At 42.1% G+C, this 24,282-nt stretch overlaps 1 protein-coding gene across 8 annotated transcripts in view; it reads left to right on the forward strand.

The window, feature by feature from the left end:
* CKAP2 (cytoskeleton associated protein 2) overlaps nucleotides 1-23,354 on the forward strand; it is a 42,394-nt gene extending 19,040 nt beyond the window's left edge. For 6 of the 8 annotated variants that reach the window (XM_073342923.1, XM_073342877.1, XM_073342894.1 and 3 more), the window contains 8 exons: nucleotides 7,458-7,545; nucleotides 8,708-8,786; nucleotides 14,177-15,024; nucleotides 16,327-16,546; nucleotides 17,100-17,267; nucleotides 20,331-20,403; nucleotides 21,189-21,537; nucleotides 22,404-23,354. In XM_073342923.1, coding sequence (XP_073199024.1) covers nucleotides 7,458-7,545; nucleotides 8,708-8,786; nucleotides 14,177-15,024; nucleotides 16,327-16,546; nucleotides 17,100-17,267; nucleotides 20,331-20,403; nucleotides 21,189-21,537; nucleotides 22,404-22,659 — 2,081 coding nt within the window. In that variant the 3' untranslated portion in view covers nucleotides 22,660-23,354. Of the gene's footprint in view, nucleotides 1-2,318; nucleotides 2,733-7,457; nucleotides 7,546-8,707; nucleotides 8,787-14,176; nucleotides 15,025-16,326; nucleotides 16,547-17,099; nucleotides 17,268-20,330; nucleotides 20,404-21,188; nucleotides 21,538-22,403 lie in introns of those variants that run through there. The other 2 variants (XM_073342866.1, XM_073342859.1) reach the window with 2 other exon arrangements.
* The last annotated feature ends 928 nt before the right edge of the window (nucleotides 23,355-24,282 follow it).

Raw genomic sequence — 24,282 nt, forward strand, 5'->3', positions numbered from 1 at the left:
AGCAAATCTATGTTCAGATCCTCATTAGTCTCCTAAAGCTGGGTGACATTTTTCAGCCAAAACTGTTTTTCAATGAAAAACCTAGATTCTGCAATTCTGAAATGTTTTCTGAATTTGTCAGTTTAGCTGAATTGTTTTGGGTAAAAAGAAACTCTGAATTTAAACATTATGATATTTTAGTTAGCAATTATGTTTTTGTTTCAAAATGTACTTAAATTTTATTTTTTGAATCAAAAATATGTAAAATGGTCAAACTTGAAAGGAAACATTTTGATTTTGTAGTAAGAAGGTTTTTCATTCAACCGGCAGTGAAATTTTTTCAACTCTTCACTATGCCAGAAATTTTGAAAAAAAAAATTGAGTTTGAAAATTACAGATGCAGACATAAATATACTGACACATGAAGAGAAGGGAGGTAACTCAGTATATTTATGTCTGCATCTGTAATTTTCACTCCACGCATTTGAAGAAGTGGGGTTTTTACCCACGAAAGCTTATGCTCAAATAAATCTGTTAGTCTTTAAGGTGCCACCAGACTCCTTGTTGTGTTTGTGTACATAGATGCCCATTCATTTAAATTAAGTAGCTTGTTGCTTTTCTTTAAATAGTTTTGCCACTGAAGTGTGTGGCTTGGTTTTGGCTTGGTGATTGGCAGTGGGCGGTGCCTCCAAAATGGGGTTGGCTCGGTTTGGGCTTGCTGTGGAAAGGCAAAAAGAAAAGGAGTACTTGTGGCACCTTAGAGACTAACAAATTTATTTGAGCATAAGCTTTCGTGAGCTACAGCTCACTTCATTGGATGCATTCAGTGGAAAATACAGTGGGGAGATTTATATACACAGAGAACATGAAACAATGGGTGTTACCATACACACTGTACCAAGAGGGATCAAGTAAGGTGAGCTATTACCAGCAGGAGAGAAAAAAAACCTTTTGTAGTGATAATGAAGGTGGGCCATTTCCAGCAGTTGACAAGAACATGCGAGGAACAGTGTGTGTGTGTGTGTGTGTGTGGGGGGGGGGGACGGAATAAACATGGGAAAATAGTTTTACTTTGTGTAATGCCCCATCCACTCCCAGTCTTTATTCAAGCCTAAGTTAATTGTATCCAGTTTGCAAATTAATTCCACTTCAGCAGTCTCTCGTTGGAGTCTGTTTTTGAAGTTTTGTTGTTGAAGAATTGCAACTTTTAGGTCTGTAATCGAGTGACCAGAGAGATTGAAGTGTTCTCCGACTGGTTTTTGAATGTTATAATTCCTGACGTCTGATTTGTGTCCATTTATTCTTTTACATAGAGACTGTCCAGTTTGGCCAATGTAAATGGCAGAGGGTCATTGCTGGCTCACGATGGCATATATCACATTGGTAGATGTGCAGGTGAACAAGCCTCTGATAGTGTGGCTGATGTAATTATGCCCTATGATGATGTCCCCTGAATAGATACGTGGACACCGTTGACAATGGGCTTTGTTGCAAGGTTAGGTTCCTGGGTTAGTGTTTTTGTTGTGTGGTGTGTGGTTGCTGGTGAGTATTTGCTTCAGGTTGCGGGGGCTGTCTGTAAGCAAGGACTGGCCTGTCTCCCAAGATCTGTGAGAGTGATGGGTCGTCCTTCAGGATACGTTGTAGATCCTTGATGATACGCTGGAGAGGTTTTAGTTGGGGACTGAAGGTGACAGCTAGTGGCGTTCTGTTATTTTCTTTGTTGGGCCTGTCCTGTAGTAGGTAACTTCTGGGTACTCTTCTGACTCTGTCAATCTGTTTCTTTACTTCAGCAGGTGGGTATTGTAGTTGTAAGAACACTTGATAGAAATCTTGTAGGTGTTTGTCTCTGTCTGAGGGGTTGGAGCAAATGCGGTTGTATCGCAGAGCTTGGCTTTAGACAATGGATCGTGTGGTGTGGTCAGGGTGAAAGCTGGAGGCATTTAGGTAGGAATAGCGGTCAGTAGGTTTCCGGCATAGGGTGGTGTTTATGTGACCATCGTTTATTAGCACTGTAGTGTCCAGGAAGTGGATCTCTTGTGTGGACTGGACCAGGCTGAGGTTGATGGTGGGATGGAAATTGTTGAAATCACAGTGGAATTCCTCAAGGGCCTCTTTTCCATGGGGCCAGATGATGAAGATGTCATCCATGTAGTGCAACTAGAGTAGGGGCGTTAGGGGACGAGAGCTGAGGAAGCGTTGTTCTAAGTCAGCCATAAAAATGTTGGCATACTGTGGGGCCATGCAGGTACCCATAGGAGTGCCACTGATTTGAAGGTATACATTGTCCCCATATGTGAAATACTTGCGGGTGAGGACAAAGTCACAAAGTTCAGCCACCAGGTTTGCCATGACATTATCAGGGATACTGTTCCTGACGGCTTGTAGTCCACCTTTGTGTGGCAGGTTGGTGTAGAGGGCTTTGCAGCGTTTTTTATCTTGTAGCTCTGGGAGCACCCCAGCCCTCAGCAGCTGTTTAGTTTCAAAGCTCTCTCAAGCAGCCCCCCTGGCCGTGGTACTGCCCATGCGCACTGCGTCAGGCGCCGCGTCTCCCAGGGAGCGAGCCCATTGGCCAGTTCAAGTCCCGCAGCCGGGCCAATCCGGGAGGCGCTACCGTACCGACCGCCTAATTCAAACGGCAGAGCTGGTGGTCGCAGCGGTTCGGTGGCTCCCTCCCTTTATATCGTCCGCGGCTATGAGCGGCCGCCTCCCCCCGCAGCTCCCGGCCACCCGGAGAGCCGAGCCGGCCTACAGAGGTAAGGGCCGCGCTCCCCCCCGTCGGGCCCCTCTCGCGGGGCGCAGCTGAAAGGCGCCCGGCAGGGCCCGTGGAGCCGCCCCTGAGCCGGGCTCGCCCCCCGGTGCTGCGGGCCCAGGGCCCCCCGCCAGGAGGAGGGAGCCCCAGCCCCTCCCTCGCCCCCTGCTCGGGGGCCCCGTCCCGTCCGCAGCTGGCTCCGGCCCTGAAACCTCCCTCCAGCTTCCAGCCGGCGGGACAGCCGGCGTGTCGCCTGCGGGCGAGTCCGGGTCTGAAATCCGCCCAGTTGCCGAGGTCCGACAAGGTGGGTGAGACGCAGTGTCTTTGACTGGCTCACCTGACCCGCCGTGTGTCTCTCATGTCCCGGGGCCACCGAGCCACAGTCCCACGAGATCCCACAACCCAGAGAAACGAGCCACGGGGGAAGGGGCAGGGTCCGTCCCTTGTGGCTGAGAAGGCGGGGGGAGGGGGGTAGCCTCTTCGTTCATTTGAAAACCTCGGGTTAGTTTACACGGAGTCAACTTCTTAACCCTCTTCTCCCGCCCCCCCCCCACCCAAGTGTGAACATGTGACAGTTCCAGGGACAGCACAATCCGACTCGTCTTTCATATACACAACTAACTACCACTACTGTTGTGCCTTAAAGATACCTTGTTAAAGAAACTGATTCTGCAACCCAAAATGGCTAAATTCATCCTAATTCTTCCTCCTTTTTAATCAAAAAAGGGCCTTGAGAAAGTATGCCTTGAAGATGATCTAATTTGGGACACTGTCAGATTTAAAGGGGGGGGGGGGAGAGCAAATTCCACAGTAAGGACACTCTGAGATCAGTCTGCAAACTTCAAATCTGGGGACTATACCAGATTATTTCACCTCTCTGGGAGAGGCTTTTTCTTGGGTACCTGGGAGCCCCAGCATAATGAGCTTTATGTAACAAAACCAACAACCTGAATAGCACCTGGAAGTGAAGTGGAATCTAGCGCAGTCTCTGGAGTACAAGTATAATGTGCTCCTGTATAAAATCTTATTAAGTGACTGATCAGCTACAATCATCATCATTAACTGATGTTTCCCTGTCTTCAAGTGTAGCCCCATTTAGAGCACATTGCAGTAATCCAATCTAGAGATGAGGAGAGGCATGTATGATATTGGTTAGATCATTATCTGAAAGGAAAGATCAGAACTTCTTAAGCAAGAAGATATAAAATTGCTCTTGACCAATACTGCTATCTGGTCACCACAGACAGTTTAGATTTTAAGAGAGCCCCAAGATTGGAAACTTGAGTAGCAAAAGAAGGGCCTACTTGGTCAGAAAAGAAAATGTTCTCAACAGGGTAGGTAAAAATGTGACTAAGTTTTATAAAATGCGTGGGGATTTTTAAGTAGAATGTTTTATTTACATGTTGGTAGGGTTTTTTTCCTTCCCACTTTATAGTCTGTAATTGCCAGCGTGGATGATTTTGTATTTGTTTGGTCAATTGTTAATAGAATTTCAGATTTATCTAGACAATTTTCACATTTAAAGTGCTGAAAAAGACAAGTGAGGCCTTACCAACTACTTGACTATAAGAATAAAACAAATTAAAATAAAATTGATAAGCAAATAGCCCATTCTGTAATTACAACCAGTATTGCCTTTTGATATGTTGAGTTTCCACAAGTTGAGACCACTGAAATGCTTTGATTGGGCTATAGTCCTTCTTTTGACAGGCTTACTAGCCTAGTGGATGGAGGGAAGCCATAGACTTGATATATCTTGATTTTTAGTAAGGATTTTGACACTGTCCCACATGACATTCTCATAACCAAACTAAACTAGAAAGTTTTGCTGCTTTAAAATTCACAACACATCTGCGGCCCCCCCCCCCCAGTGTGGATGCAGTTATACCAGTATAAAAGTGGTTATACCAGTATAGCTTTATTCTGGCTTGGGAAAAATAAGCTATACAGTGCAGACTGAGTGGCTGTGTCACCCGTGCCCTGTAACCTGGGGTGCCCTTTACAATACCTTGCTTCTGTAGCCTCCAGCCTGGACTATTGACAAAAAGCATCCAGTATGTAAATCACTTCCAGCCATGTCTGTGTACTCCAGTGAGCCAGCCAGTCATACCTTGGCTCTTACAACCTTGGTTATACTGCAGGGTAACCCGAACATACCCCCAGTCCCAGATTTTCCCCCCAATAGGTCCTGTACTTCCCAGCCCTATCCTGGACAGTACAACTATATTGACCCTTAATGCGTGCATAACTTGTTACCCCAAATGGAGTTACCCAGACACTTCAATTTGAACACACTGGATTAGATAAAGCAATAAAATAAGTTTAATTACAAAGAGATTTTAAGTGAGTACAAATGAAGAATAAAAGTCAGAAATGGTTACAAGAAAAATAAAGATAAAATGGTTACTGGTGCCTAACTTTAACAAACTATTAGCTTCAAAGCAAAGCTTTTCATCACATGCTTTCGGCAGTCTTATTGACCAAACTCTTTTAGGTCAGGACCCCTCCCCCAGAATCCAATGGCTACTTCCTTTGTCTTTTCAGGTGCAGTAAATGTGATAGGCAGGATAGAAAGAGTGGTGCCTTGGGATGTCTGTCCTTTTTTATTGTTTGTTCCCCTCTTGAAAAACATTTCCAACTGAGACTCAGGAGACAGTCTATGTGAGAGGATATTCCCTTCTGTTCCCTCCTCTTCCCCTGCACCTGTTTGAACTTCCTTTGTCTTCCCTTCCTGTTTGATTAATTTAATTTACTGCTTAAATGCAAATGAAGGCAAGCACACATTCTTTTCTTTGCTTAGGATAAACCTGTTTGCCACCTTCTGTTTGGGCAGGGCTGTGGGGTTTGGAATCTGTGTTTTAATAACACCATACAGGGGAATCTTACAACTCAAATGTTGCCAAACATATTTTATCAGGACAATGCTGACCAGCAAATTGAAGTTTTCAAATACATCACTAGGCATACATTTTACTGTACAAACAATATTACAATGGTGTGAACACAGGGTAGGCTGTCACAACTGTGTGTAAGGCACCTTTGTTCCGATGTAATGGAGTCCACACTAGGACTTTTATAAAAACCTTATACCCCTAACTGCCATAATTACACTGGTATAACTTTTCTAGTGCAGACCAATCCTGGGTCTAAAGAAACATCAGCATAGTGTTATCAGCATACTGGTGATAGTGGAATCCCAAATCTTCCTTAATGCCTTTCCTTTCCTCTTTCACAGTATTATTTTCAATAGACTTTAAACACATTGGACAGGAGGTGAGAAGAAAGCAAATAGCAAAGCAGGTGGAGACAGAATGGAATTTTTCTCTGGAGCTTATGCCTTAGAAAAATCTTTACCAGTTCTGTGAAAGGCAGATTTTTAACCTGTCACCTGAAGTTGTAGTGGGGAGCAAGCTGCCTCTAACAGCTGGTGTTAACTAAAGGCTTCCACAGATAGAGGCAACCAAATAAATGTGTATATTATATAGTATAAACATTCTTCCAAAACATGGCACCAAGAGGTGAAATATTAACAATGAATGTTAGGTTGTTAAAACTGTAATCCTAGATTAAAAGTTTAACACATCACACTATTGTCTAGAATTCAGATTTAAAATCTGAACACTGCATCCTTAACTTCTGATACAGGGAACAAAAAAAGGGGCCAGGGTACAAGGTTTGTTCTCCTTCTCACTTTATGGTAGATTTTTGAAACGCCTGAAAAGTTTTAAACAACAAAATATAATAATAATTCTACTTGTTTTTGTTCACTTTTCTCTTACTGAATGACTCTGTCAATAACTGGAGAGCTACTAGTGTTATGACACTAGGAAAAACTGTGGGGGTGAAAACTGATTGAGATAGGAAGGGACTTCTATTGAGACCCTTAATACTGAATTGTGTGTAGAGGGGGGAAACCTGACTGAAGATTCAGCACCCTGTCCCTTCAGTTACGGGGCTGAGAGAATTCTGTCTACATCAGTTGTCCAACTCCTTCAGTAAAAACAGGGAAATTAAGGCTTCACATTCCTGAGTGTCTCATTGAGGTGTAAAAAATGGTTTGGGGGTTTTTTGTGTGTTTTTTGTTTTCTTTTTTTTAAAGAAACCAACCCTTTCAGGCCTTTTTACATGGTAAGACTATATCTAAATAAACATTTCTCCATGCTTGTTCTACTGTTGATTCCACATCTGGGTGGTGATAAAAAAGCACAAATATAAAATGATCTTCTTCAGATGGTTTTTACCAGTATTGTTTGTCTGTAGACTCAGTGCTGGCATAAGCACCTCTGTGCCCTTTATGATAGCACTTCATTGTTGCTGCTGCAAATGGAACTGCGCCAACGCTAGACCTACAGTAGAAGAGGTGAAAAGTCCCTGTAGAGGCAGCCACAGAGAATAAAAGAACACCACTGTGACTTGGGGGTTCTTGCTCAATGGTTAATTTAGCAGAACGCCGACTGTGAGCGACGCTTGAATATGTACGAAGTGTTAAATGAAAATCACGCTAAAATTGCTCAGTGTGTGGATATTAAGATTTTTATATATAGTCAGAATTTTTTCTTCAAATCTCTGGGCCAGAGGCTTTATTTATTAATTTGTGTTTTGAGTCTTGTTTAAAATTGGCCTAAACATATTTCATTTTATTCTTATAAATTTGTTAGAAATGGGTTGAGCTGGAAATAAGGATTTTGTGTATAACTAAAAAATGTTCAGCTTTCTTTTAATCCATTAGAACAAAGAAGACAAAAGGTTGAAGAATACTTGTTGAGAAAAAAGGCCATTTCTGGATTGCTCATACAGGAGAAGCGGACAAACATCAGGTGGAGTCAATACCTTTGTTTAATTAAATCTGTCTACCAGGAAGGGACCAGTTTACCCCTTTACACTCTTGCTGTGGGAAACTGAATTACCAATCAATAGCACTTAACCAAATTTTAAAAAGTTACATTATTTAAATCTCTTTAGTTTTATATCATGGTCCTGGCTAAAAGCCTCTGAGTGTGGGAGGGGCTCAGGGCTGGGGCAGAGGGTTGGGGTGTGGGTCAGGGCTGTGAGGTGGGGCTGGGAATGAGGGTTCAGGGTGTGGGAGGGGGTTCTGAGCTGGGTCAGGGGGTTGAGGTGCAGGAGGGGGTCTGAGCTGGGCATACAGGCTCTGGGTCAGGGCTGGGGATGAGGTGTTTGGGGTGCAGGAAGGGGCTCCGGGTTTGGGGGGGGGGGGCTCAGGGCTGGGGCAGGGGATTAGGGTACGGGCTTACCTCGGGTGGCTCCCAGTCAGCAGCGCAGCGAGGGTGCTAAGGTAGGCTTCCTGCCTGTCCGGGCACCGTGGACTGCGCTGTGCCCCAGAAGTGGCCAGCAGCAGATCCGCCTCCTAGGCAGAGGCGCGTAAGCAGCTCCACCACCCATTGGGAACCAGCCAATGGGAGTGCGGAGCTGGTGCTCAGGGCAGAGGCAGAGCGTGGAGTCCTGTGGTCCCCCTGCCTAGGAGCCAGACCTGCTGCTGCCTGCTTCCGGGGTGCAGCGCTGCGTCCGAACAGGTAGGGACTAGCCTGCCTTAGCCGGGCAGCACTGTCCCCGGGATTTTTAATGGCCTGGTTGGTGGTGCTGACCAGAGCTGCTGTGACCCAGTGCCTTACGTTCCACAACCCAGTACTTGGTTGTGACCTGCAGTTTGAAAACCACTGTTCTAAAGCAAAAATAATAGCTACTAACTCTGTCTCTCTTCTGTGTTGGCAAGAGGAACTGGTATACATGTTTTATGCTTGTGGCATGAAATATTTCTATGCAGTGGTTTTAATTTGTAAATTCAAACTGAAATAGATTTCCTTTTGGGACAAAATTACTATCATGCTATCTTGTGGAAACCGTGAATGTTAGATCTTGGTGGTTTCCTTGTTTAACTTACAGAAATGTTACTATATTATATATTCAAAATATATTTTTAGCTATTCTTAACTCTTTGCTTTTGACTTTTTTTTTAAAAAGCAATAACAGAACTGGGAAAGCAGCTAGTGATAAACCAGAAGACAAAATAAAAGTCTTAAAATCTGCGAAGCAGAAAATGGTAAGTCTGTGTGAGGTCTTTTTTTCTTTTACATAACTGATAGAAACACTGGTAAAACTGCTTGTTTTGAATTTGTCGCTACAAATTCAAATAACCTTTTTTTTGTTTAGCATTAACATAAGTGACTTCCACAACATGAAAACTTGTACGCATGTAGCAGTAAATGATTAACTGGTTAGTGTGAACGAAATCTTAATCTGTGCTCCTGCAGAGCCTTATGAAGTGCAATCTTTATGAATATACTGTGTCCCAATTTTTTTTTCTCCAGTACAGAATAAACCTTCTGAACTGACTACTAAGAGACTGAAGGGACTGATTAATGGAATTATTTTACTGTGACGTCTATAATTCAAACTGGAATAAATTCCATTATAATATCCTGTCTTCACATACTCATATCTTCAGGAAATAATTTTTGACTGACATTTTCCATGCTTAGTCTTTGTATTCTTTTTTTTTTTTTAAGTTTGAGCAAAATCTCTTTAGCTGTTAAGGGAGTGGAAAGTTCTACTGTAAAAGTTCTAATATCACTTTAACAGGATCACAGTAAAAGCCATTGATAAAAAATTAATGTGGCATGGGTATAATTGTGAAGTGTGTGCTTCTCATAGTTATAAAGCACTGCTAAACCTACTGAGGATGTTTGGAAGTAATCTGCTAAAAATCTTAGAGTTTAAAAATGCTCTTTCCCCACTTGTAGATCACTACATATGGCCTTTCCAGATCTGATGCGCACAGAGATTGTTGGTAGGACAACTTGTAAGAGGAGATTGAACAATTTAAATTTAAATTTCCTTTCCAAAAACTGCCTTGTCAGGAAAAGGGGAAAATATCAGAATATACATCCACAATTTCAGGATTTCCAATTTGAAAGGTGTACGCCATCAACCACAGAGTAGAACTAATATAACAAGACAATACAATTAGAAGTAACAGAATGAAATTAAGAAGGAAGGTTGGAACTGAGGGCTAGGTAGGAAGTTGCCCCATGGGGAGAACTTGAGCTGTAGAAAACCACCAAAGGGAAGAGTCGAGGAAACCCTTAGAGTAGATGAAAGGGATCAATATTTCATTGATAAGAGGATGAACAAGATGGGTTTCAGAGAGATCCGCTTCCTGTGCGGAAAGAACACTCTTAACTTGGTTAAGTCCTAAAACTTCCTTTCTAAATCTCATGCAGCATAAAAAGAGCTTTTTAAAAATTAGTGATGCCCTCCACAGCCCATGAGGTTCCAGACAGTTGTGTGAAATCTATAAGGCCTCTTATGATGCTGCATGGGGCTTGCCTTTCTCAAACAAGGCATGCCTTATGGCCCTAAATGTCATGTCCCTCTAATTGGTAAAATGAGATCCTTGAAATAAACGTTTTAAAAGCTAATTTTTTTGTAGTCTCTGCTCTCTCATCTGTGTTTTCTGCAAAAAAAAAAAATCCTAAAAAAAGACCTAGAAAAAAGTTAGTGTCTCAAAAAGAGAAAAAGGCTAGTGCCCCAGAATGAGAGTTGACTTACATTTTAGAGAGAGCATCTTTACCATCAAACTCATTGGATCTTCCAACTTCATCTTAAACATGCTGATTGCTGCACTAAATCATTTACTGTAGAGCAGGGCTGTCAAACTCATTTGGACGAGAGAGTTGGATTCCATATTTAATAATCTGTGGGCTGGGATATAAATTCAGAACTTCATATTCCCCTCAACCTACAAGGACTCTCCTACTAATGTCAGGAGATGGCTTGCACAAAGACCAAGGGAAGAACACAGTATGTAGTAACTAAACTTTTTATTTATTCAGTACCTTATTGTCACATTCAGTAAGAAACATATACTCCCCTTTAGGCCACAGCTATTTACCCTTGTTTCTCTCCCTCTGTACTTCCCTCCTTGCAGCAACTTCCAATTCCAACTTTTGGAGGCCTTCACTCCCCACCACCTTTTCCATTTCATCTGCTAAAATAGTCAGCAATGAAATAGTTAATGTTGTATTTGATTCTCCAGTAGGATTACTAGGTGATGGGGTGTTTGAACCCGAGTTGCCATTTTGGGCTGTCTACTGCCTCAGGGAAAGGATGTGACATTGGTTTACACTCAGTTCATGTCTTACTCCTGGGGGAATTTTGCGCCACTCCATATACGCATAATTGAGCCCCGCAGATTTCTAATTTTTTGCACAGAAAAAAGCTTCTGCCAGAATGTTGCTGCAGTTCTGCCTTTTTACCACCAGAGGGTGCTGTGGTGACAGAACAAAGCTGCAGTTCTCTGCCAGTGAGGGAAGAGAACTATCTTGCCAGCAGGCCCTGTCAGGAGATGGGGACTAGTGGGGGAGGACAGACTGGGGCAGGGGCTGAATGGGAGTGGAGGCACAGGGCCACAGGGGGGAGGGAGGTGCAGAGACACATAGGGATGGGAGTGACTGGGTGGGGGGGACAGCCACATGAGGATGGGGGGATACAGGGTTGCTGGGTTGGGGCACAGACACATGGGGTGGGGGCACAGGGAGACATAGGGATGGGAGTGGCTGGGTGGGGGCACAGACACATGGTGTTGGGGGTGTAGAGCTACATAGAAATGGGAGTGGCTGGGTGAGGGCACAGAATTACTTTAAACCAGTGGCTCTCCCCCACTAGCCCCCATCACCCCCCCCCCAAAAAAAAAAAAACAACAAAAAAAACAAAACCCTGTTCCATACTTTTCCCACCCATACCCAACAACCCTCCAAGTTCACACCCAGGCTCCTTCCTAGCAATTTGCTTCCCTCTTCCTCCCCTTTGAGGGGAGGGTTAGCTCAGTGGTTTGAGCATTGGCCTGCTAAACCCAGGGTTGTGAGTTCAATCCTTGAGGGGGCCATTTAGGGATCTGGGGCAAAAATTGGGGACTGGTCCTGCTTTGAGCAGGGGGTTGGACTAGATGAGGTCCCTTCCAACCCTGATATTCTATGATTTGAGATGTATTCCACTTTAAATATCCTCAATGTTTAAAAAAAATTTCCCTGGCTGGGATGATTTAACTGGGAATTGGTCCTGCTTTGAGCAGGGGGTTGGACTAGATGACCTTCTGGGGTCCCTTCCAACCCTGATATTCTATGATTCTATGATTCCTCAGCTCCTCCATTACCCAACTCCTCCAAGCCTTTACACTGCTTCTGAGGGGTGTAGGAAATACGGTTCTGTATTGTAGTTTAAATGAATTATTACCAAGAGTTCTGTAAAATGTCTAGTAAGGAATCTACTTGTCAAAAAAATTTCCTGAATCATTTTTGTTGTCTGTTTTGTTTGACATACTTGTTGACAGGTATTTTGAAATAATTGACCAAAACCAATTGAAACTGGTGTGATTATATTGTGGTGTTTTCACAAATAAAATGTACAGAATTTTAAAATATTCGCTGCAAAATTTCTAATTTTCTGGCACAGAATTCCAGCAGGAGTAACATTGTCTGGAAGGCAATCTCTACAGTCGTATGGGCTAAAAACATTTTTTAAGAATCAAAACTTAGATTCTGCACAGTCTGAATCTGACCTGCAGGCTGTATGTTTGACAGAATTACTTTAAACCAGTGGCTCTCAACCTTTCCAGACTACCGTACCCCTTTCAGGAGTCTGATTTGTCTTGTGTACCCTGCGTTTCACCTCACTTAAAAATTACCGTTACAAAATCAGACCTAAAAATACAAATGTGTCCCACACATGATTACTGAAAAATTGCTTGCTTTCTCATTTTTACCATATAATTATAAAACAATTGGAATATAAATATTGTACTTATGTTTCAGTGTACAATATATAGAGCAATATAAACAAATCATTGTCTGTATGAAATTTTAGTTTGTACTGGATTCGTTAGTGCTTTTTATGTAGTCCATTGTAAAAATAGGCATATATCTAGATGAGTTGATGTAGCCCCTGGAAGAACTCTTTGTACGCCCAGGGGTACACGTGCCCCTGTGTGATGGGATCCTCAGCACAACTGCATGTGGAGCTCTGCACCCAGCTAGATTCATGAGTGGCTCTGGGAACATTCATGCAATCACAGAGTAAGGCACCAGCCAAATCCCCCCCCCCCCCCCCCCAGTCTTGTACCTCAGGAATATACCCTCTTGCTCTGCTCAAGACAAGCAATGCAAGTTTATTAATTGGTTCACCACTTCATCAATGGAAAGTTGATATACGCCAGCCTTTGTGAACCTGAGCAGATTTACCACACGCTTTAGGCAAACTCACTGGTAAAGGTAAACAGAAAAACAAGTTTGACTAAAAAAGATAGATTTTTAAGTGATTATAAGTAATAGGCAAAAAGTCAGTTAGTTACCAAAATAAAATAAGCATGCAGTCTAAACTCTCAATCCTATTAGACTGGACAACATTCTGGGTTAAGCAGTTTTTCTCCCCCTACTGGATATTGTAGTTCATAGTACACAGGTTTCACTCTTGAAACCTCGGCCGGTGTCCTTGTTGCTTGCACCATATATGGGGGGAGGAGAAAAAGCCAAGCATGGGGCCAGTATGTTCTGCTTTATACCCCTAGTCCATGTGCTTGGAGAACACAAGTCCAGGCATGTCTGGTGGGTATTGCTGAGTCACCAGGCAAGGTTGAGCAATTCCCTGGGTGTGGCCTTGTGCAAGTAAGTCATTGCATGGTAGCTCCCTTGCTGGACAATGGCAGCTGATAGTTGTTGGACACCCGCCTGGGCATTGGTTAGCTCCCTTGTCTTTGTCTCTAGGGTTCTAATATCTGGACAATTCCCCAACTCAGAATGTTTTAGTGACAACCATACAACACAATCTCATAACTTCATATACACTAATGATATACATATTTAGATAGAACCATGACTTTCAGCAGATCACAGGGGGTGAGGGATAGCTCAGTGGTTTGAGCATTGGACTGCTAAACCCAGGGCTGTGAGTTCAATCCTTGATGGGGGCCATTTAGGGATCTGGCCCAAAAATTGGGGATTGGTCTTGCTTTTAGTAGGGGGTTGGACTAGATGATCTCCTGAGGTCCCTTCCAACCCTGATATTCTCTGACAACCTTTCCACTGATGCCTCACATAGCATGCTTTATATAAAATATCACAATTTATATATAAATGATGAATATGGGGGTTACAGTGCACTCCCCCCTGCCCTAGATTCTAGAGACAGTGGCCTCTTATCCTTATTTAATGCTTGGGTGAGGATTTTGCAGTGGCAATCAGAAATAACAGTTCACATTCCCCTTGTTTGACTCCCTTGTAGATGTGATGCATCCCCATTTTCTTCAAGGCCAACTTTCCGTATTAATTTTCTCAAGTCTTGTAAGCCTACAACTGTTTGGAAGGCTTCTGCATTTCATTTCAGCAACTTATATTATGCTATACATTTTTAATATCTTCATGTTACTTCTAATTTCAGGAAGATAAAGAAAATGCTAATAGACCTCCAGGGACTCAACCAAGCAACGCTCTGAAAAAAAGCACAGCTTCTTCAAAGGATGAAACCTTGAAAACTACCACCATATTGACAGACTCAACTGTAGGAACAAATTGCAGTCCTGAAGATTTTTGTTCAGCTATTAATGCTTCCAAAAATGAACTTACTTACCGTGTGTCATTTAGTCAGTCCTTCCTGCACAAAAGAAACATTAAAGAGAAGCAACTGATTGCAGACAATCAGAACTCTGATGCCAGCCTGCCAAAGAAACATGTGCCTGGCTCATATTGCGGCAAGGTTATCCCATCGAAGATAAACTCCTTTCGAAAAACACTAGAAAATGAGGATGCAAAGAGTTCTTTAGCAAACCAGAAACCTATAACTCCTGCCACCAAACCAGCAGTGAGACCATCATCCACCTGCAGCAACAATGCAGTCATAAATAACATTAAAGCCACAAATTTGGCTAGTGCTACTAAACCTATACATGCCCCGCCCTTCCAGAAGAGACCACCTGTGAGGGCTTCTCATAGTACCCACTCAAAGTCCATCCAGAACAAGGAGAAACAAATCACAAGAGTGTCTGTAAATCATATGACTGTCCAAAGAAAGCCTGATAGAAGTGGGCCACCATCATTAAAGACAGCTCTTCACAATGCTAAGCCCCCTTCTGTACCTACGGCAAAGAGAACTGAGGTTCCACTCAGAGATGTCAGATTAGGAACTTCAGCAAAGTCTGTTTCTGTAACCTGTGGGACCAAGGCCACCCAGGATTCAAAAGCTGGGAACAGAAAATATGTTCTGCCAAAAGAGACAACGGAAGAGAGAAGGTAACTGGATTAATCAAATTATGGGTGGGTGGTGTGTTAAAAGATTATTTTCCCCTCCAGCCCCCCTCATTAAGCAGCTCTCAGTAGACTTGTTTCAACTGTGAGTGGATATGCTCATATTGCTTTTAGGTCCACTAGTAAGTTTATATATGGAAATTCTTGCGCTCAGAACTGCAAACTACCTTTTATGGTTGAAAGCCATCAGACTCTGAAGAAACCAAGATTTAAGACTGAGTAGAACTCCAATATTAATTGCAGCAGCATTTTAGGCTCTCAACTTGTCCTGCTTCCTTGTAGTTTTTGCAGTATCAGAGAAACACGTCTCCAGTGTCTCAGGCCTTCTTGTGTTGGCCTTGGCAAATCTGCCACTGGTGTACATGTAATCAAACCACAGACACCCAACAACTTACAAAAAATAGCTTCGTGCATGATGTACGTAGAAATGAGTGTAGTATTTATTAGAAACTGTGTGTAATGGGGGGGAGAGAACTAGATTGCTTCATTCATGAATAGAATAGTGTTTTCCAGCTCTAGATCAGAGATCTGAATCCAATCTAGATAATTAGTGACAGTTGTTACCAACTAATGGCTGTCGGGTGTCTTGTATGAAATGAATTGGCATTCTTGATGCAGTCATCCCAGTAGGTATCTATAATTTAGCAATAATTGGCAGTTTCAGCATGAAGCCAAAGGATTCAAATGGGGCTAGAGTCTGACCTATACTCTTAAGAAATGGCCCTTTTGAAATAGGACTCAGGCCTGCTATGGTGGGGAACTTGGACTACCACACCATATGTTCTGCCTGTTCTGTGGATAGAGGGATTCTGTCTTTAGGACTCAGTCTAGTGCTTCTCATAAGTATAAACTCAGTTCAAATTTTTGTTCTCTAGACTTAAGGGGCCATCCAAGTAGCTTAGAAGCAGTTCTCTGCACTATGTAGGAAAAGCAGGGTTGATGGTGGGTTTTTGTTAGTTTTTTTTTTGTACCCTCAATTTTTTGCTGCTGTTAGATAAGAGAAGATAGAAGTGTCTCAACTTGCTGATCATAAACATCTCTAGCAGATAGAAGTAGCGGCATCAAGGGTTTCAAAGGCTCCTATGAAGGCATAGGTAATAGATGCATGGCTTGATGTTTAGAGAGAGGTGATAATTAAGAATTCTTTAAGAATTTTCCTCATCTACCCTCAAAATATGTTTTTATGTGACTTATGTTGACTGGCCCTAATCTTAATCCTTGTGTATATATGGTGAAAAATAAGCTATTCTACAACAGATGCTAATATACTGATTTACTTAAATGCAGAATTCGTCTGGCTGAATGGAAGGTAACCAAAGGAAAAGTGATAAAGAGGCCACCATCTACTGTGCTTCAAGTAGCCCAGCCTGAGACACAGGCATCACAAGAAACTCCAAAAGAACCAGTTGAGTCTTTCTGGGCTACCATAGTAGAAGAGGATGAACAAGGATTATTCAGTGAAAATGTCAACAAAACTCTTGCAGAATGTCTGCATTTAACAGAACAGGTATTCATTTTGTTGTATACTAACATCATGATCCTGTATGCCCTTAGTGTGTGGAACTCCCATTGATCTCAATAGTAATTTCATATTCTGAGGGCTTGTGTGATTCAGCCCCAAGTACCAACCACCTGATTTAGGAAGCAAGATGCACACTAGAGTTGACTTTTATGTGGTGCTCAGTATCAAAGGAAAGGTAGTAATTCCATAGTCCACTTGCTGCTGCTTTAATTTATTGAACTTTTTTACAAAAGTTACCTTTAAAAAGTGACACTTCTAGAACTTGGAGAAGAGAAATTATCTCCTATTTCCTAACACTCTGTACAGACAAAAGTTTCATTTTGAAGACTAGGTGAATGAATAGCACATCCTGATGAGATAGTGATTGTAGCACATTCAACAATAGTTCGCACTAAATATTTTTCATAACTACCAATTTAATCAGGGTCACTAGAAAAAAGAGAAGCAAATACAAGTTTTCAGTAACAATTGTATAGTCACTACCTTGGAATATGTTTATTAGGATTGAGTCTTCCTGTCATTTTATGTAAATATTTAGGGTTTTCCTGGGGATGAAGTACATGCAATGCTGGAAAAACTGATTCAGAGTGTTCCAGATGCAAAAAAACTTGCAAAATACTGGGTGTGTCGCATGCGTCTTGAACAGCTGGGCCCAATTGAAAAGATCATTGCTGTTTACGAGGAGGCTATTCTGGCAGGAGCACAGGTGAGAAGTGGAATCTTGGGCCTTTTCCAGTGAAAAGGCGTGATGGATGTAAAAACTGGTGCATACAGAAGAACTTCTATATCAGGGGTCAATGGGCTGACCACAGGCCAAATCCAGACCACCAGGCGCTTTTGAATGGACCCTGAAATCTTTTTATTATCAATATTGTTTATAAAAATAATTTTCTCTGGAGTTTGGTCCTTGACTATACCTTGACCAAGAAATTTGGACCTTGACAAAAAATAGACTATCCCTGTTCTATATATTAACACTGGCTGCTTCTAGTAAAAGGGGTGGCTCACTTATATTGAATTAGTTAATTAAACATACAAGCTGTATAAGCTTCATAAGCTTGTTGCAATTGTGAATCTCTTTACATTTATGCTGCAACTTCAGTAAACAGCAACTATTACTTTCAAGGGGAGAGAAATGAGCATCAACAATTACTTCTAGAAAAAATAATGAAAAACTATAACTTCTAATGTATGCAATATTGTTGTAGCTGTGTTGATCCCAGGATATTAGAGACACAAGGTGGGTGAAGTAATAACTTCTTATTGGACCAACTTCTGTAGGTGAGAAAGACAAGCTTTGAAGCTACACAGAGGTCTTCTTCAGGGTTGGGAAAGGTACTTAGAGTTGCAGCTAAATACAAGATCAAACAGAATGTGCTAACTACTTACGATTCTCAACCCCTTGGACCAGTGGTCCCCAAAATTTTGAGGGTTGCGTCCCCATGCTTCCTCCTGGAGTGTGGAGGGTGGGTGGGGTTGGGGATGTCATGGACAGGGTAAGGGGGCCGAAGCTGGGGGTGCAGGGGTGGGTCTGGAGTCTGAGCCACGGCTAGGGGCTAAGGTTGGGGGTGATGGCAGGAGCAAAGTCGCAACCAGGCCGCAGTGAGGGTTGGCAGTGGAGCTCTGCTGAGGCTGGGGATGGGGCCAAGCACGAGGGTGGGAGCTGAGGCTGTGGCTGGCGAGGGTGGGAGGGTGGGAGGGTGGTCCCTCCCTGTCCCCTGTGGGGGCTGGCCCAGACTCACCGTGCCGCCCGGAAGGCCTGTGGTGGGGGTGCGCCCCACTTTGGGGACCTCTGCCTTTGACGTAGGCCGCAAAAGATTTAGACTGAAAACTGACTCAACAGAATTCAACTATATATACAGACAATAGATTTCCAAAGAGGTCTGCACCCCCATTCAAAAATTTTTAGGGGTTTGCAAATGAAAAAAGGTTGAGAACCACTGTTCGAAGGGATCATTTAATGTGAAATGTCCTGCTAAGGCCCCTGTAGCCCTCTGACAAAGAAGGGGGAGTTAGTGGGTTCTAAAGATGAGCCTGGGAGCTTAAATTCATAACTTTGCTAGACACTAAAAATAATGGTCTTAATAAAGACACTGGATTTATGGCTCATTACAACAATCTGTAACCCACTAACCCTCCCTTTTTGTCATATGACTACAGGAGTGTTTACGGGCCACTTCACCTTGAATAATTCCTTAGAACAGTGGTTTTCAGACTTTTTTTTTTTTTTCCTGGTGACCCAGTTGAAGAAAATTGATGCCCATGACCTAGCGGAGCTGGGGATGAGGGGTTTGTGGTGTAGGAGGGGCTCAGGGTTGGGGTGCAGGAGTGGGTCACGGCCCTGGGGTGGGGCCAGGGATGAGGGGTTTGGGGTACAGGAGGGGGCTAAGGGTTTGGAGGTGGGACGCGGGCTTACCTCCGGTGACTCCCGATCAGCAGTGCAGCTGGGTGCAGAAGCAGGCTTCCCGCCTGTCCTGGCACCATGGCCAACGCTGTGCCCCAGAAGTGGCCAGCAGTAGGTGCAGCTCCGCATGGCTTTTGCCTGTGGGGGGCGCTGCCCTCCCCCCCAAGCTCCCATTGGCAGGGAACCGGTGCTCAGAGTGGGGACAGTGCATAGAGGCCCTTGGGGGGGGGGTGCCGCCTACGAGCTGGACCTGCTGCTGGCCACTTAACGGGGCACAGTGCGGTGTCAGAACATGTAGGGACTAGCCTGCCTTAGATGGGCAGCACCACCGACGGGACATTTAACGGCCCCGTCAGTGGTGCTGACCAGAGCTGCCATGACCCAGTCCCTTCCATTCTATGACCCAGTTCTGGGTTGCAACCCACAGTTTGAAAACCACTGCCTTAAAATATCTATCAGATTGTTCTTGTATTTAGCTGTGACACTTTCCCAGACCTGAAGAGCACTGTGTAGCTCAAGCTTCTCTCTCTCACCAACAGAAGTTGATCCAATAACAATTTTACCTCAGCCACCTTGTCTCTAACTTCTAATATTACTTTTACTTTTATTTATAGGATTTGCTAACATTAAGGTTGCAAAAGAAACCCGACTTGTATGCAAAAATTCAGGTTCTAGCAGGAACAGTAATGCTACCACATTGTACAGGATGAATCCTGTGCAGTGTGGCAAAGTTGATGTTGCAGTCTTTGCTTGCACACTTTGACTCATGTTCAAACTCCATTAACATATGGATTTATAATTAGGCTTAGCAGAATGTTTTTTATGTTTAAGCATTTTTTTTCAGTTTTTTATCACTTACATTTTCAGTAGTTGGTTTTGTTTTGGGTTTAAATTTTCCATTTGCGGGAAATTGGGGGGAAAATTATTTAATGACAGTGGATGCTGTGATTCAAAAAGTTAAAGCTTTGTAATTGTTAAAAATATAAATTGTAAACATCACATATCAAAATATATACAGCAAATATCCTTAGTTTGATTTAAGTTCTCAACCAGCATGTTTCTGACTTTGCCTGTCTGTAAATTTTGGTTGTGATTGATGGAAATATTTTTCATCATTGTGTGTGTGCGTGCATGCATGCATGTTTGTTGAAATCAACATTTACCAATAAAAATCTAATTGTTCTAAGCCTGTTTATAATACAGTTAACCAACTGTAATGTTCATAATATAACTTAAGGTGATGCAGTCTGCATCACCTTAGTTATTCTAGAGTTTAATGTGGAAATTAAAAATAAGTAGGGACTATAAAATCAGTCTCTCAGAGCTGACTTTATGGGCCATTAATGGAAACAACTTTTCTTCCAGCCTAAGGATGAGTTACGACACACAGTAGCAGACATTATGAAGAATACTGATAATCTTCCAAAGTCAGTTGTTGGTAAGATTGAATACTCTATTTCTTTGTTAATTTAAGGTTATCTGACACTGTGAATAAAATGTGTTAAACTTTTTAAAAAACAGCGTGCACCCTATCTCATTCAGTCGTGTGGTGTGGAAGCTGATCTGTTTAGTGTCTAAACTTCAAATTGTCTGAAATATAATGCAGAGTTTGATTAAAACTTACTGATTCCTCCTCAGCTTCTAGCATGTTGCCAATAGTGACAAGTGACACTGGCAGACAGGGGTCAGCCTGAGGTTCAAATGTTTCAAAAAGGTCAGGGGCTAAAATCAGTAACTGTAGCAGATTGTCTTGAGTGGCACAAAGGTATCAGCAACTACCTGCAAATTCCTGCTGAGGAATCATCCAGTATGGTGAATTAAAGGTGCCTAGTGTGGTGGTTTTTTCCTCAAAAAGTACTATACACCTGCCACCTGAAAATCAGGTTGCTTTCAGGTAGGTCAAGTTGACGGTTCCAAATCATTATTTGCCTTTGGAAATTTAGGCCATTGTGGTTTGTGGTGATTCACCTTGCTTGTGGGGAAAATGTGGTTTTAGCAACCTAGGTAAAACTAAGGCCTATGAAATGCTATTGTGCAATAGATTGTTGTAAAAATGGTTTGTGCAGAAGCTGTAGAATTTCAAAGATACCCGTTACTGGCTACTGAAGAACATGGTGAAACCACTGACTTTTATATCTTGTTTTACACTCTGCTGCTAGTTACTAGATCCTTAATTGCAACTAATCATGACTGTGTTCCTATTTCTAACTTTGTAACTTTCAGAGGAATGTGTGAAGGAAGAGGTTATCAACAAAGAAGCTAACTCTTCAGTAGAGAATGTAGAGGAAGTCTTCAAAGAGCTCAACTTGGATGATGAAGAGAAGGCAGAGATTAGCAATGAAGTCATCAAGAAAGAGGAAACAGATTCATCCTTGAAGCCAAGACAAGAGACCTTACCTAAAGAAAGTAAAAAGCATAGAACAAAGTACAAAGAACAAAGTAAGAAGTCTGCAAACTACAAAACTGAAGATACAATAAAAGATGCAAACTTAGAATTTAAGACGCCTGAAAAAGAAAAGGAGGGGTCTTATTTAATTAAATACAATTTGTCAACCACTCCATACTTAGAAAGGTAAGATCACTTATGGTAATCTTAAAGTTCCTGCTCTTCCACAGTGTCTGGGGAAACCATGATATGTATTTGCATCACAACTGCAACAAATCAAACGTCCTAGCCTAGTGAACATCCAGTTTGGAACTGGAATTCCAAGAGTCTAATCTTTTGAGGGCTGCTTCTCCTTTCACCATTGGGATGAATGGGTGGAGAAAAGCTTTACATCTAAAGGAAAGACTCTTTTATAGGCCTGTCACAACTCAAATCTTTCAAATTGACACAAGCCATCTGTCTGGGCTTTTCTTTTGGCATAAATATCAATTGTCTCCACACCTTTAAGAGGATCTTATTAGTCACAAAATTTAAGTCTTTTCCTCTCGGGGTTAACACTGAAGAGCCTAGGATACTTACCCTGAACGCTACAAAGCAGAGCTTCCCGTGCTCAAGATCCCACAAGTACATAATGTATTTTGGGCAAGTGCTGCCCAGCTTTGGAACCTGTATTGCTGTATGCCTGGTGTAGAAGGCTGTACACTCTGGAGGATTTAGGGAGAAGTCAGGCGGATATATGTGTTTGCTTGGAATAACTCTTGGCGAGCGGACGTAGTGGAGAAGAACTCTATCCTGGGGCAAAATGAATTTAGTGCTTAAAACAAACTTCTCTGGATTTAGCTTCTGGGGGCATTGCATGTGGTCATTATCTTCTCTCTTTGCTGCGGATGGGGGAATGGGAGGGTACAGTTGGCTAAAGCAGGAAGCATGTTTGTATAGTTTCTGACAGGCTTTCATGTGGATGTTTCCATAGAAAGACAGTAAGACTAACTGTGGCTCAATATACATCTTTAATACACAAATGTGTTTTTTGTTTTTTCTCTTTTCTGAAGTGTGAAGAAAAAGATGCAGTGTGAGGCAAATGACTCTGCTGTTAAAGATATAAAATTCTTGACCCCTGTGAGGCGTTCTCGTCGCCTTCAGGAGAAGTTGTGCAAGCTACCAGATATGTTAAAGGATCATGATCCTTGTGTTGGTTCGCTTGAACAGCTGGGAGAACTCGGAGCTGTAAACAATGCCTTTATCTACAGACAGAATAGTGCACTACAAGAACCCATTATTCATCTGGAAGAGCAAGAAGAGCAGTAACTTTAGTGGGGAAGGATTTACAAATTTTGATTCATTCCTGGTTTTGCAATTGGTGTATTCTGTTAAATATACAGAGCTGGCTTATAACTCAATGGTTTTAAGACTGTTCAAGCAAATTCCATATGGCTTATTTTGGAGTACAGCAGTTGCAGAATCAAGTATAGTGCAAACTTCTGTTTTATTTGAGAGAGAACTTTAAACTGTCACTTGTATTTCATAATTTTTTCTCTTAAGCTTTGTAGCAAATATGTAGTGTTGGTTGGTTTTGCATTGTAAATATTTTTCTTTCTTTGTTCAAATGTTACATTGAATACTAATTAGGGAATGGATTTAACATACTAATAACCTTATAATGGATGTCTAGCCATGGTGACCCCTCTCCCCATTATAAGCTAAATAGTTTAAAAATTCACACAATTTACATTCTTGCTCTAAAAGAAAACATAAAAATGATGATCAATGAGGGGTATGTATTGATGTGTAACAGATTTGCTGAACTGGAAAACTGAAATCAAATACTAAATTAAATAAATGGTGAACTTCAAAATAGCTACTACATGCAGTTTCTGTTTTAGAGTCTGATCCAGTAAAGCACTTGAATAGTCCCCTTGATTAGTGTATTGAAACTGTAATATAGGCTTGTGTTAAGCTATCTGTAACATAAGGCTTTATATTAAACTTACCAATTTGAGTTACATTTGCTTTATTTATACTAACTTGTTTACATCTTAAATTCAGGGGACTAGAATTGCAGAAAGTGATTTTTCCAGCTGATGCTTGGAAGATGTCCTCAGTCCAAGAGATGTCACCAGTATCTTTCAAATGCAGGATGGACAATGGATTTTGCATAGATATCTGCTTACTTCTCTCCCTCCTCCCATAGTTTAAAAAAATGGTTGGGCAAAGTGATCTCTTATTAGCCAACATGATTAGTTACAAGCTACCATTTTGAATGTTCACTTACAATCTTTCCACATCATAAACTCAAATAGTAGTTAACAAGCTTGTTCCCTTGTTGGCAACTTCACCTGAGAAATAGAATTTAATATGAGTATTGGAGCTGAATTACTCTTTTCACTACAGAATTCTCCATGTTAGAGAGAGAGCAGTACAAACTTCTCCACACCCCACTGGCTGTGCAGTCAGTGCATAGTATCCGTCATCTCTTATGCACTAACTGAACTTAACTGAAAATACCAGCTGCCCACTAATTCCTTAAGATTATACTGGAACTCCACAAAGAGGAAGCAGTACTGTTTAGAAGAACCATGTTAGGTAGGGAGGTATCTATCCACCCTCACTTCACTCTAAGGCCAGGTTTATAGGTAAGTTTTGCTAGCATACAGATTGGTTAGGAGCATGGAGAAAAATGTCACTTCCATAACCAACGTAGACTCAGTGTAGGTGCAGTCATGCAAGTAAAGTCCTCTTGCTTGCTGTACCTTTATTTTGTTTGGGAAACTTGTATAAACTACTGTTTTTACAAATAAAGTAACTTTTGCTGGTATAAGCTGTCTCCATTAAGAGGATTTGCAGGTGTAGATAAATATGACTAGCAATAAAAGCACAGAAACCCCTGCTGGTCTTTCATTATAGAAAATATATGGTACTCTCACCCTGGTG

This window comes from Lepidochelys kempii, chromosome 1, assembly GCF_965140265.1.
Source record: "Lepidochelys kempii isolate rLepKem1 chromosome 1, rLepKem1.hap2, whole genome shotgun sequence".
NCBI classification, from domain to species: Eukaryota; Metazoa; Chordata; order Testudines; family Cheloniidae; genus Lepidochelys; species Lepidochelys kempii.